This window comes from Lactuca saligna, chromosome 9 (genome assembly GCF_052625555.1).
Source record: "Lactuca saligna cultivar CGN05327 chromosome 9, ASM5262555v1, whole genome shotgun sequence".
Lineage (NCBI taxonomy): Eukaryota > Viridiplantae > Streptophyta > Magnoliopsida > Asterales > Asteraceae > Lactuca > Lactuca saligna.
Genome location: NC_136425.1, coordinates 169379917 through 169395596, shown reverse-complemented (window position 1 = coordinate 169395596; position 15680 = coordinate 169379917). Strand labels below are relative to the sequence as shown.

Genomic DNA, 15680 nt, shown 5'->3' with positions numbered 1-15680 from the left:
TATACCTATTATAATTTATATAAGTGTTTTTGTCATGTTATCGTGTTTATGCTTAAAAGATGTTATATATATATATATATATATATATATATATATATATATATATATATATATATATATATATATATATATATATATATATATATATATTGAAACAAGTAGTTTTCTTACATCTAAGGCACTAAATATACACAATAAAACAAACAAAACAATTTTTGTAATAAGTGATGGCAACTTACTAGCTTTGGTCATTTTATGAAACTGATGACAACATTTACAATTTTGACTTTTTGCCAAAAATCATATGGTACATTTTTTATAACTATTTTTACCAACAAAATAATATTATGTATTTTTTTGTTGGTTATTTTGAAGTGTAAGAGTTTTATTTGTTATTTTCTCAAACTAAACATGAATCTTAGCTTGTCATAACATATTTTTCATATAAAACACTTTTATAGTAAAATAACGAAACATATTCAACATACTATATTTTGAGGCCAAATTAAATAGTTAGAAGACTTATATCCCCCCACCCTCTCCTCCTAAAACATTTAAAAGGTAGAAAATTGAGGGTTATGAACTAATCGTGTTGATTTTTCTTAAGAGATTATAAGAAGATGGAGTAAGAATCAAGTCTTGGGAGATAACACCTAGTTGAAACTTAAAGATATTGCCTAGGGTTTTTGGTTTAAGAATATGAATAAGACAACCAAAATATGATGATAAAGGGTGGTAGAAATCGAAATATGAAGGGAGAACTTACCAAAACTCTTGCTAAGCACTTGAAAAAGGCTTGGAAACAACTTGAGAGTTCTTAGAGAGACCTTGTGAGAGTAAGAATGAGACTTTAAGATGAAATGCGGGTGGGGGATGGCTCTTGTTGGACATAAATAAGAGATGAGAGGGATGAGAGTAGGGTGGTTTGCATGGGAGAGTGGCAATGTAATCTCTTTTGATTATTTAATTAGTGTTAATGTTTTTTGATTAAAACATTTAAGGTATGACTCTTTGAATATTATATAAAGTTGATCATGATGATGTTAGGAAAAAGAGGGGATGGTTTGAAGAGATGAGGCAAGATTTGCCTCTAGTTAGTTTTTATAAAAATTCTTAGTCTCTTTTATAAATCTTGATGATTTGGTAAAACTATAACAAAAAGTGATATAAATTTGTGAAACTTGTAAGGCATAATAGCTAATAAAATTTTTAACTAATATTAATAATAATATTATTATTAAAACCTTATAATTAACCCTTTTTTTTTTTTTTTTTTTTTGCAATCTGTTATATAAAAATATAAGCGTTAAAACACAGTAAACTTCCATTTTCTCAGTATATGATATTTTTCCTAAAAAATAATCATAATATAAAATTAAACACTAGGTCATATTACATTCTATAAAGTGTGTTCCGATACTTTAGAATTGTTGTTTATGTCATGTTGTAGTGTGTTTAGAGCCGATACCCAGTGTATATTTATCGTTTTCTGCAACTGAATCGTCGTAACTTTTGAATGTGAGCTATGTTTTAAACATTTTATATGTCTACAGATTCGTAACACAAATACCTTGTTTTATAAATATTGCTTGTATCAAAATAATATTTGTGTGATTTATCGAATTTCTGTGCTACTGTAGTCTATTATTCATAATTAAAGCGTTTATTTGATTATTGATTTAAAAAATGACGTATGTAGTATTATAATATCCAATAATAGATTGGGAAGATTATGAAAATTATGTTTCACAATTTTAACCTAAGTTATGCTTTAGCGGACATTTGTGGACTTTTGTTGATAAAAATTGACTGGTGTCATAATAACAAGGATAATTTTGGAAACAATACAAATCAAACACCAATAACCCTTCAAGTTATCCAAAATCTCTTGGATACTATGAGAGACAAAGAAAAGACGATGTGAATCGTATTCTCGATATATATTTATAAGAAACTTAACAACATTCATCTCCTCGTTCTTCAAGAGAAAATATTTCATTAATAACAGCCATGACGGACATTCATCTCATGTTAGAGATAGAGATATTGAATCGGAAGATGAAAAAGATGATCGTTTAAGTCTTTCATGGCCTGTAAACCCAAAGTTTTCATGTCGCTTGAAACCAAAAGTTACAATGCGGTGGATTTAGGAAACCCAAAGAGTTCTAGAAAGTAGCAGACTTAAGAAGAAAGAGATGGTGATTTATGCGTCCCGTTTACCCAAAGATTATGCATTAATATGTTGGGATACCTTAAATGAGAACTTGGGAAAGAAGACAAGGTTAAAGTGGTTTATAAATGGTCTTGGGAAGAATTCACTAAAAGGTTGAAAGGAAATTTGTGTCCCTTTAGATATATTAAAAAACTTCTAGAAGAAAATATAATTTGAAGAAATGTAACATATCATAAATGAGTATATGTGAAAGTTTACAACCAACGAGAACAAAGTAGTCTTTTTAGAACAAAATATTACGATCAAATTTGATGAATTTTAGGACAACCAACCATTGTATTTCTTAACAATCTTTGACTTTTGTTCTCCTTGAGCATTATTTGATCTCAATGTGATATCAAAAACACTTTCAAGAAATCGGAGTTATATCTATTTTATTTACTTAGCTTGAAGAAGAGTTTCACTCTTATGCTTCACATTATTTTCGAAATTGTACAATGCTATTTTCGAAAATGTTTTATCACTATAAAAATGTTCGAAAAATCATAGGATACGATGTTTGTAAATCTGTCTTTAAATTACTGGTTTTTGAACAAAATGTACTATCAAAAAAATTGGAAAAATGGTTAATCTGTCTTTATTATGGATGTTTGTAAATCTGTCTTTAAATTACTGGTTTTTGAACAAAATGTACTATCAAAAAATTTGGAAAAATGGTTAACATGTAATATTTTTTATCAAATGTGTTCAAATATCCATAAGTTTTCAAAATAAATCTCAACATACAAATACATGTGTATATAGATTATACTATTATTTATACAGTAAAAAATTAAAACCATGAGAAAAAAGAATATAAATACCAACAATAATCAACCTCAACAAAAACAGATGTATAAACATGAACTATCACTACCACCCAAAACTGGGAGCATCAACCAAGTCATCAAGCTCCGCCGTCCTCCACTGCGTTACGCCGCCTGGCCATGGCTGTGACCATAACCGTTCACTCCATGAGCACCGTTCACCTGCTTCTCCTCCTTCTTTCTGTTCAAAACAATGAACCACGTAAAAGCTTCCAAGATGGCTGCAATGGCGCCAAGGGATATAAGAACACCGATGTAAGCATGCTTCCATTTCTTCTCCGGATCCAAAATATCGAGTCCTTTAAAGACGTTGATGATTGCGAGAATGATGACGGTGTACCCAACGCCGCCATGGTAGATGTTCCAATACTTCCTGTATTTGTTGTCTGGCTTCGGCCTCAACAGCAGCGCAAATACCTGTAGAGTTCCGAGGACGAAGAGGGTGATCCCGATGTTCCGGTGAGAAGTGTACTTGATACCCTCGGAGTCGCTGCCGAGCTTCAGTCCGGTACCCCATCCGGCGACTCCGACGCCGTAGGCGGTGGCTTGACAGGCGATGTGAATGTAAAACCAGGCGGGATTAGCGACCTTGAATACTTTCACGTAACGCGCCACCATAGCTCCCATCGGCATAAGTATTCCCCAACTCACAGCGTTTAACACTCCATGAGTCTGTAAAATCAACGAAATTAACTTGATTTAATTAATCACTTGTAACTTACGAATAAATCATAATATTTGTTATGAATGAAGAAAACGCTTACGTTTCTCCGATGAAGGAGGGAACCACCAACGGCGGCGCCGGCACCAGTCTGACCGGTGATGAAATCCACCGTTCCTAACGAGTTTCTATTCTCAGAACCCAAAGCATGAGCACCCGGAGCTCCGTTAGAAACCGGACCCGACTGCCAAACCTGATTAAAATTCGTTCTCCCACCAGGCAAAACCAAAGTCGCATGAATCAAAACATCGCCGTTCACCCTCTCCGCCCTGATCGCCGGCACGGCGAAGTTCAACGGAGACTGTTGCAGCCCCGTGCCGTAGCTGGTAACCGCCGATGTATAGCCTTGAACCGATCCGTTTGAGTTGGGTAAAGCAACAAGAGCTTGAGCTCCAAGCATACCCGACCCGTTTAAGTTTAGAGCCCAAGCCACCCACGTGGACGTTGAAACTCCGGTGTGCCGGTAAACCACATCGACGGTGCCGTTGGTCGGGTGGTAGTTCCAGTGAAGATTCGAATTTTGAACAGGTAAACTCACACACGTTGCATAGATTTCGTTGTTTCTGAAGTTATAAGAACTGCAATCTTGTTGAGCTAAAGATACGATCGAATTTGATATCAAAATGCAAAAAAGAAAGTTTATAAATTTTCCCATTTTTGAAACTTTTGAAGATCAAAATCGAGTATTTCTGAGAGATAAAACAAGAACTTGGGAAAGCTTTTTATAAAGCAAAATTGGAGTTGACTGATTCTTTATTGTTACGAATTAGAAGACACCTCGAAGGTCGATGTGTCATGTGTGTGCTACTTGTGTTTTTTATATTATTTTGATATGACCAAATATTTGGTATGAATGCTTTATATTATTACTTTTTTATTATTTTTTAACCAAAGCTTTGGAAATCACTTTCCAAACGCGTAATTTTTTTTGTCGTTTTTTAATCAACGTATATTAATGTTATATTATTATATGATTTTGGTAATACAATTCACATACTTTACAAGAATATTTGACTATCTGCAAAAATCCGGCTTTTAGTATCGAATTCAATTATTAAAGATTTGTATACATTTATGCAAATATTATAAACAAGTTTCGTTCATAGCATAGCGAAAAAGAAGCTGACAAAAAACATGGATCAGCATCATAAAAGTAAACCTTTTGTAATTTGAATAAATCTTATAAAAAATATATTATAATTCAGCAAAGATACACGAAGTTTGATTATTGAAATCTTGATGATGATTATGTCATGGTGACGTAATATTATGTTTACGTTCCCATTTGTTGAAAATTAAATCCAACTACTCCATTTGACGCATCCAACTGCTACATTGGTTATCTGTATTACCAAACCTGCGTATTATTGAATCAATCTGCCACATAAGGGTTGGGTTTGCTTCGAGGTTTGTGTTTTAACAAATACAATAAATTACAAGAATGGTCCCTATGGTTTGGGAAAATTTGTATATTTGATCTCTAACTTATTTTTTTAACTGAGATATTCATACTATTTGATTTTATTGAGCATTTGGTCCCTATCTTACTTAAAAAGACTTTGTTGTCCTTGATTTTTTAATTTATTTAGATAAATACACTCTCAACCCCATTTCCACATCATTTTATCTTATCTTATCTATTATATTTTATTTAAATAAATTAAAAAAATCAAGAGTAAAATAGTTTTTTTAGGTAAAACAGAAGCCAAGTGTGCAACAAAAAACAAACTGTAACTTTTTATTTAAAAAAAATAAATAAAAGACCAAACATACAAATTAACCAAACCATAGGGACCATCGGTGTAATTTACTCTAGCAAATATAAAATGATTAAGCCAAACATGTGTTGTAAATATATTCTTTGTAGAAAGTTCAAAGAAGCACACGGAACTTGGAACAATTCAATTATGCTTTATGATTTCTAAATAATGTTATTTATAAATATACAATTATGATTTCTAAATAACGTATTTACTAATATACGTATTAAAGGCATAAAATTGTTATGAACAGTAATATATGTGAGGGAGGAGCTAATGAGCAGATCGGCTTCGTTTCTATTTTATACATAAATGGTCCCTGGATTTGGTTGACCTTGGCAGTTTTGGTCCACTTTTAATTTTTTTCCGGTTTTTGTCGTTTTAACAGAAGATTTTTAACTTCATGGGCAAAGCCCTAGATCATCAACTAGTTTGGAGAAATTCATAAACATGGGCAAAGGGAATGAGAAAAGATAATATTTTGTATTTGGAACTTTTTGTAAAAATATATAGTATATAAAAATAAACTTTTAGGTTATTTGTATTTTTTTTTTTTTTTTTTGGAAAGGGATCTTCCCTAACGAGGGTTTCCGGGCCAGCTTTCGCGCACCGACTAATCCCCCGCTGCAAACATAAAGCTTTGCTTCATGCCCTGGAGTCACTGCAGGCGAACCTCCATGGCCACAAGGGCTGAGTGGTGCCAGGATTTGAACATGGGTCAATAGGTTATCCACCATATCTTCCACATGCCTTACCAAATCACCACAATTGTTAAGGAGAACAATGATTTTAAGTTATGTTTGGTGTAACATTTAGAAAATTAGAGTAAATTTAAATTTATTAAAAATATCCCAATAACCATAAACGTTTACAAAATAATTGTTTCAAAAGTATTATTTAATAATCAGAGTGTCCCAAAATCCAACATAAATTCGAAGGATGTACACGATTACGCATTCGTCTTGTCACGGTCATCTGAAGTATCTAAAACAATAAACTGAAACTGTAAGTCAAAAGCTTATTGAGATCCCCCAAAGTACCACCACACAAATAAATAACCGGACAGATATCGAGTCCACTACATTTCGGTTGGATTACCCCTAGCCCACAACCTTTCTGTGGAATGCCCCTGCCTACAAGCTTTCGGTTGGATTGCCAATATATAATGGGTCGGCAACCTCCTGGTTGGATTACCCCCGGCCCACAACCTTTCGGTTAGAATGCCCCGGTCTGTTGACTGACAGCATAAAGCATTATAGTCTTAACCCCACCATATCATGTCAACATATACATAACAATTAACATATATCTAGGAATAGATAAACATATAACCAGTCAGCAGACAAACTATATCACTACCGCATGGCATCATCCTCTTTACCAAGATATAGATCTAAAAGATCACTATAGCATAACGACATCTAATATACTAGGATACACAATCTAATGGGTCGACATTGGTGCCTTCGACTCAAGAGTACAGAAAAGAAAACTCACCTCTCAGTCTGAAAAGATAGGTGGTCAACATGTTGATCTGAATATGAACTCTACCGTTTACCTTCATAAAAAAAAAGTGACCAAATCTCAGTTCACATCTCAAATACCTAAAATACCCTTAGGTCAAACTTTGTCAAAGTCAACATATTTAGTCACCACATCGTGGCCTCCTTGGCCACGTCATTTGTAACACCCGAAATATTAAGGAGAAATTATAAGGAATGAATCCCATTTTGGGGATTGGAACATGGTGTGTTGGAGGAGCCAACACGACATATCTAGTTAAGGACAAATGCGATTTTCATTAAGACCAACACGATGTGTTGGTGTTTAAACACGACGTGTTGGCAGCTCAGAAGGAGACCCTATATTACACCCTATATAATCTCCTTAATCCCCAAGGGTTGGTCTCCTTACCAGCCTCCATTACCACTTAAACCCTAATCTGTCCTTTAAGCTTTCTTTGTGGTGTACTTGATCCTTGAGTGGATTCTTGTGATTATTTTACTCATTCCAAAGGAAGCTTCGAAGATTGAAGGTGCTTAGATTGGAAGGAAGATCATAGATCCAGAATCTCTCCACTTCTTGCAGTGTCTTTGAGGTATCAAGTTTACATCTTGTATTTTTATGATTAGATCTCTTCATGGCTAGTTTATTATGATTTTGGTATCCTTTTGGGTATTTGGATAAGTTGAGTTGTTTAAGGGCTTATTCCTTTGGATCATGTTTGTTTTGATATCCTTGAGCATAAAGGTGCAAGCTTTATGTGAGGAATGTTATCATACATGCTTCAAGTCATATGTTAAGTCCTTTTTTTTAGCTTAAGAGCTTTATTTACTCATATATGGATGTAAATTTATCAAAGTTACGTGATAATCTAGCTTAAGGAGGTCAAATCTATGTATTAGGGACATTTCTTTAAGGATTAATTACTTATTAGTTAAGTTGTTGAATCTCAAGAAAACACGGCGTGTTTGCAAGCTAACACGACATGTTGGCTAGGGATTTCCTGATTATCTGGATGATGGAGGAACACGGCATGTCCAAGAGACAACACGGAGTGTTAGGTCAACATGGACTGTTGACCTTGACCTTGGCTTTTGCAGTTGACCAGAGTTGACCATTGGGTATTTTGGGATCAGGCTATCTTTTGAGCTTGGTTGTTTGGGGCATTGTTGGGCCATCTGAGAACTAGTGTTTTAGGATTATGGAAGGGTTATTGGGATTTAGGGTAAGGCCCATGTAAGGGTTTGGGTCCAGTATGGAAAATTGAGCCATTGATTGTGAGTTTGGGCCTTAGTCTTGGACCAAACTAGGTGAGGGATAAATGGTCTTTTTACCCCATATATATGGATTATTGGTTTTGGTTTGGAACCCAATTGTTAATTGGGTGTTATTTGTTTTATAGCTCAGGGTTTTTAACAGATCAGCGGTCATAGATTAATTCTTGGGTTCAGCTGTTGAGATGAATCTTCTCACTGTTATATGGGTCGAAGGCACCAATGCTGAACCATTTAGTTTATGTATTAGAGGAAGACCCAAGGGTGAACATTGGCATTTTGTATGAAAGACTAGGAGGTGGTTCTTGTCAAACTGTATGCAAGACTAGAGTCTGAACAGTGGCAGTTAATTAGTTAAGTAGTGTAGATTATATGCTAGTTATCTTTGTGATGCTTGCATGGATGACCATGAGGTGGCTCCTGGAACTTGTTTGTAAGACCCATGGTTTTGGAACCCGGCCTGGAAAGGAAGACCATGATACAGCTGGTAGTGTAATGGCATGATTATGGTTGGAAAATAACACTTTTATTGATTGTTGGATATGCATGATATGTATGGTGTTTGATATGTATGATATGTGGTATTTGGGGAACTTACTAAGCTTTGTGCTTACAGTTTGTGGTTTATGGTTTTAGATACTTCCAGTTCGAAAGGGAAGGGCCCGACTTGATCGCAACGCATACACCCATGTTTTCCATAATATGTGATTTTGGGAATGAACTCTGATAATTTTTTATTTGAAATGCTTTTAAATGTTTGGATAAAAGTTACATGAGTGTTTTGATTATAATAAAATGAAAATATTACCCTATGATTTTCGGGATGTTACAAGTTGGTATTAGAGCCTTTGTTTGAGGGATTCGGGCATACCCTCGGGTGTGCCTGAACTCAAACTGAGGGTTTGATGAAATTTTTATAAAATAAACATTTAATTAAAAAGAATTTTAATCAAAGAAAGGGGTGTAATACGTGTAATTTATCGAGCTCAAGTAAGCTGTTCCCAAAATACCAATACATGTTCATTTTGATATCTGAAATGAATATGAGAATTATATGCTAGATTAGAGCTAAGGATCTGCTCAGTATTGTATGATAAGAGATATGCCTTTGTAAGCCTGATTGTATGAGCTTTACAATTGCATGCCAGTATAGATTCCAGAGAAGTGGATAGAATAGCTTGATTAGTATATGTTGTTTAGATTTTTCGTTACCTGAATGTTGCTTGATTTGCGCTTTGTGGGAGTCTTAGTGGTGTGAATTGAGCCTAAAGTGAATATGTTAAGTCACATGCGGTACATGTTAAATAATCTTAGAGTGGTGGATTTGACCCTATTGCACAACTCTTGTTTGAGTCCAACCATTCTAGGGTTGAGTCTTTTACTCAAAGGATTATCTTATCTTTGTTTCATTGGACTATATTCATGAGGAAGCCAGTTGACATTGGTGGGAGTCCTTCAGCAGCGAAAGGTTGGGTGAGGTCAGGAACCTAGTAGAGCCTAGGATATGCTTCAGTGGGTTTAGTACTGTCGTTTAGTGAGTTTTTGGTGCATTGGTTTGAGAAGGTGACTTAGAGGGATCGGGATGATCCTTGGTGATGAGCACTCAGGGAGGAGGTTCTTGTTCTGGATCCGGCTCAGGTGCAGATATTCAGCCGATTAGCAAGTAGATACTGGAGTTCGTCTCATCGGAGATTACTCGCAGTATTTTGGAGTAGACTCCTATGATCTTTTGTGACAACCCTAAAATTTTTCCGTCACGATAACCTGTTCCCGTCAATAAAACCCGCTTGTCTTTCAATTTTTCCGATAACATTTTTGTATTAGGTCATTTAGTTTAAGGCTTTTATAATGACCTCGTGAGTGTTCAAATCCATTAGTAACGCGTGAAAACACCCTAAATTATTAATTGGAAAACTTTTAGTTTCGACCGCGTCGGTTTACAAACAACTAAATCGGGTACGACCAAAAGCCTCGTTTAACATCAGTATCGGATAGAATTCCACCGGGTCTCAAACCCAACCCCTATATAAAGGTTGAGTGGACATATTTTGAAGACCTTTTTCCCACCTCATAACTTTCTCTCTCTACTCTCTCTCTAAAACTCGAAATTGAGCCAAAAACACCCCTTTCAAGCTTCAAATTGGTAAGTAATCTATCCTAGGATGTTTCTAAGCTTGTTTATTATTCAAATTCGTATTTAAACCATCCAAATGCATCAAGAACATGTGTTTACAGTTTGGGAATATCTCCCAAAATCGTAAACTCTTATAAGAGGGCTTTGAAGCCGCAAAACCCCTCCAAATCACTTCTAGTGCTTAGTTAAGACCTTTGGACTTGCAGGAATGGATTTAGAGCACCAAAACCTTACCATTTTGGGAGTAAACTTGATTTTACGGCCCAAGAACATTCTTGGACCGTAAACACCTCTTCTTAGACCATAAACACCTCCAAAGGGTGTAAAAGTGCCCCTAACACCTTGTATGGCTTAGAAATGGGTCTAGAACTTAGCATGCTTAACCTTCAACCACCAAATCACATGAATCATGGACAAACATGAGTTTACTGCCGTTAACTCATGTGTTTACGGTAGTAAACTCACCAAGAACACCTTCATAGATTGTAAACTCCTTTTCCAAGGTCAATTCAAGTCCCAATCACTTCCTAAGCCATGGAATCAACCTTAGAACCTTCTTTTGTGCATTGTAAATGACCTAGGACCACCAAAACACTTTAAGGTTGGGTACATAAGAGTTTACAGCTGTAAACTCCTAGTTTACTGCCGTAAACTCCTCAAATGGTCCTTATGTTATTCAAATTCCATTTCAATGCCTTAAAACTAAGTCTAGCATCACCCCACAAGAGTTATAAGACCATTAAGCAACCAAGAACACCCCCACCATGAGTTTACGGCTATAAACTCATGGGGAGTTGATCATTGGCCCGAAAACTCAATTAGGAGTTTACTCTTGAAGAGCAAACTCCATATTCAAGCCATATACACCCTTAGATGCTACCCAGGTCACTCCTAACACTTGAAATGAAGTGTTTTTGCGTCTCGGAGTGTATATTATCAATTAATTAGTAGTTCAAAGTCTAATTAGATACAATTATGTATCTCTTCATATTACATAGGAACCTCGCGCGTTTTCAAGCCCCGAACTGACGTTTAGCATCCAAACCGACACATTCCTCGATTGGTGAGTTCATACCCTTACTCCTTTTTCTGTGTTTTTCAAATGTTTTCAGGGGGAATACAAGAAAAAGTACAAGGAAACCTTGTACTCAAACTTATTATTTCAATTCAAATGTTCATATTTTGTATGTTTTTAATATCGAAAACCGTATTAAACAACAATTTGACATGCAGAGTTAGCTTTCAGACTAATTGTAGACTTCTTTATAAAATGTTATAATCTATGTTACATTTTACAATTTACGAAAGATTCATGCTAATCATAAATTAGGGTTATTGCTAATAAAATACGCCTCCGGATAGTACCAGAACTTCGAAAGTACAGCTACAGCACGCCTTTGGATGGCACCAAAATATTCGTAAATACAGCTAGTGTACGCCTTGAGTGTCACCAGAGTTTCGGAAATAATTCGAAAGTACGCCTTTGGATATCGATAGAGTTTCGAAAACATATGCCTTTGGATGTCGACAGAGCTTCAGAAATACGTCTAAAACACGCCTTTGGATGTCACCAGAATTTCAAATATACAGCTAGTGTACGTCTCTGAGTGTCTCTGTTGAGTCCATTAGTGTTGCATCTTGGGCCATATATTTTGTATCTGGATTGGGCCTGTCAATCCGTGTCTATCTAGATTAGTTTCATTGTTATCTAGATTAGCTGTTAGGGTTATAGTATATATATGCATGCATGTATGCGTATATTAGAAGTTCTTAATTACGTTGATTCTTGTAACCCTAAACACCTCTACAGATTGAAGTTCTTTATCGAGCTCTTCTGAGGTGTTATTGCATTAATCATACGACATATTCAATGTCATACTTGTGTTCTTTATTATGTTCTTATTTAATATCCTGCTTAGAATCATACGATCCTAAAAGAACTTTGTTCTAACAATTGGTATCAGAACAGGAAACTGTGTGATCAATACACATTCCTTCTGTATTCGTAATACTTTAGGGTTTCCGCTTTTATCGTATAAATAGAAGCCGTCGTCTTCATATCGACGACAACTCTATTTTTGATAAAACCCTAATCTCAAGTTTACAGGTTTGATTCTAGCAGCTCACCATGTCTCACGATGATTCACATACAAACTCCATTAACATCTCAAACAGCATCGGATCAACAACCAGAGTACCCATACTCTATACTCAAGACTACGAAGTATGGGCTCATCACTTTGAAGATTACGTGGTTGGATCTGAAGACAATGGCTATCTCATCTGGGAAGCTATCACTCTTGGACCGTTTGTACATTCGGGGACAAACACAACTGTTAAGTCGCAAACGGATTACAACAAGTTGGTGACAGATGTTGAGAAGATGCTACAGGATGAGAAGGACAAGCTCTTGTGTACCGTTAAAGCCATGCGAATGATAAGATTCGCCCTGCAATCTGACACCTTTCGGCTAGTAGGTTCATGCACAACTGCTAAAGAGATTTGGGATAGGTTGAAGGAACTTTACTCAACTGATGAAGATCTGGAACACTCCATTCAAACTCTGTTACTGTCAGAATTTGTAGTTTTCGAACAGAAACCTGAAGAGAAGCTTGTACAGAACTTTGATCGGTTCAATCATGTCTTAAGTAAGATGATCAAGCATGGGATAGAGAGGAATCTGATCGAGTAGAAAGTAACGTTCATGAACGGGCTGATACCAGAATGGATGGTTGTGGTTTCCACTGTGAAGGCGCATGAACAGTTCAAATCGTACTCGCTGGCGAAACTAGTAAGGATACTGAAGTCCCATGAAAGTGTTGTAACCAAGCAAGCGAAAGTGGTCTCTGGTGTGGGATCGTTGGCTCTTGTTTCTAAAGGAAAGAGTACTGCAGAAGAAGAAGAAGAGTCAGACATGTCAGAGTGCGACCTTACAAGTGATGAGTATGCCTTGATGGTCACAAATCCAAGGAAATTTGCAAGGAGAAAATTTCCCGTCAGCAAGAACCGAAACTGGCAGGGAAGTTATAGTTCTGAGAAGATGAAGGATGAACCGAAAGTCTCCTCTCAAAAGGATGAAGAGAAAAGGAGAGCAAGCTTGCAGGAGACTCTGGATACGACTGCAACTATTGTCACGGCAAGAACCATTTTGCCAAAGATTGCAAGTTGAGAAAGATGGCTGAGAAAAGAGAGGGTGAAGATGATGAGGCGTATTATATGCGCAAATTAGAAGAAGTCAAGAAGAAAAAGGCATCCAATAGCTCGATGAATGCCTTAATCGTACAGGAGAATGCTGGGGTAGATGAGTTCGGTGGCGTAGAAGTTTGGTCAACCGACTTTGACGACGAAGAGATTAGAAGGGCCATTCATGGAAAGGCGTATGTGGCAAAGAATGAAGGTTCGGGTGGAAAGTGCTTCATCGTCATCACTGGTCCATCAACCGAAAGTGCATATACGGAACCAAACCTGACAGAAAACAAGTGTTTTGCGGCCAAGCTGGTGAGTGAGAAGATCAATGACTGCGGTCGATTGATCAAAAAGGTAAATTCTATTCTTGAGTCTCTTAAAATTTCAAAAACTGATTATCAAGAAGATATAAATGAATTAAACTTTAAATTTCTAACCTAAGTAGTAGCCTCATGCAAGCCTGCTTAGCGAATTCTAACCTAACTGACCAACTCGGCAGGGTGTCTTCAAAAAAGTGAGGAAAGGAGAATGTGGATTGAGTTGAAGGAAGCGGAGTTAGTTAGAGCTAGGGATGAAAGTATTTATTTTCAAAGAGACAATTTAAAGTTATTAAAACAAAGAAATGTTTTCTGTTTAATTGCTAAGCGTCTTTATACTAATATTGCTCAATTACATTTAAGCTGTGAAATTGGAAAGAAAATTCATAAAATGATTTTGCCTTTTCTTGAATTTAAGGAAGATGAAGTTATAGCAGAATGTGAATCAGAAGTTTCCTTCGAAGAAACATCATTGTCGTATAGGCTAGGTTTGGATAAGATAGAAACCTTCATCGATTCTAAGGAACATAAAAGTATGTTAAAAGATATCTTAGATGAAAATGATAGGCTAAAGATTAAAACTGAAAATATACAAACAGTCGATCTGTTAAATGCCAAAATTGTTAAAGATAATAAAATAAACTTAGATAATTCGTCTGAATTTGATGCTGAAAGAGAGATGAGTGAAATCTCAGTAGAGGATGAAGTTGATTGCTCTAAGTTTATGAAAAATGAAACCGAGAATGAAAAACCTCTTATATCAGAAAACTCGGTTGAGTTTGCTCGTCTGTCAAAAGAACAGAAACCAAAACTCAAGGAAAAGGCCTTGGTCTATCAAAAGGTTCAGACCGTGCCAAATCAGTTTTATGCTATGACTGGGGTCACTCAAAGGCAAACGGCAGAATTAAGAATCATAGTTGACGAAGATAACGCTGAAGGATGCGAAGACTATTTCTGGTCTGCTCCTATTGACAACGCAGACAAGACTGTGGGACTATCTGAGAAAACCACATGGAGAGTCAAAGGTAGATACATACCAGAACCCATCAACAAACCCTCCAGTTTCGACATTCCAAGCACAAGTGGAACCAAAGATGTTCCTGAGGAACCAATGGTTGAACCTGATGTTCCAATCAAGAGGGAAGAACCGAAAGTTCTACTCAAGAGAGAGGAAGCACCGAAAGTTCAAACTAAGAAGAGTATAGAATCTAAAATGGAAGGTTAGACAACTGTAACTCAGAAAAAGAAACCAAAGGCCAGCTTCAATGTCCACAAATCGCAGAAGGAGCTAGCTGAACAGAAACGCTTGAGAAATCAGAGATATGCCATGAATCTGAATGAACAGAAAAGGCATTGGAATTCTCAAAATCCCAACTATGAGCCTCCCAGGAAAGGATCCATGGACAAGGGAAAGGAAAAGTTGAAGGAAAATTTCAGTCCAAATTCCTATTATTCCAAATCCCAGAACCGAAAGTCATGTCTCGGTCCTGAACCCACTTTCGGTCCTCAACCCAGTTTCGGTCCTATACCTAGTTTCGGTCCTAAACCCAGATTCAGTCCTCGACCTAGATTTGGTCCTCGATCCAGATTCAGTCCTAAACCCATATTCGGTCCCAATCCTAGTTATGGATCCTCCAAGTCCCAAGTTGAAACAAATTCTTTAAAGGACATCAAAGGAAAAGGAAAGCTGGTATCAGACTCTGAGAAGGAAAATAAGAAATCTTCCAAACCTAGGAATCAAACGAA

General features: G+C 36.2%; 1 protein-coding gene across 1 annotated transcript; it reads right to left on the bottom strand.

Annotated features, from left to right (window-relative positions):
* Window positions 1-2950: 2950 nt before the first annotated feature.
* Window positions 2951-4464, bottom strand: LOC145015570 (cytochrome b561 and DOMON domain-containing protein At5g35735-like). Its single transcript, XM_078974043.1, has 2 exons — window positions 3804-4464; window positions 2951-3711 (listed from the first exon to the last, which is right to left on the bottom strand). The coding sequence occupies exons 1-2, from the start codon at window positions 4413-4415 to the stop codon at window positions 3145-3147; spliced, it is 1179 nt and encodes a 392-aa protein (XP_078830169.1). The 5' UTR covers window positions 4416-4464; the 3' UTR covers window positions 2951-3144.
* Window positions 4465-15680: the final 11216 nt, after the last annotated feature.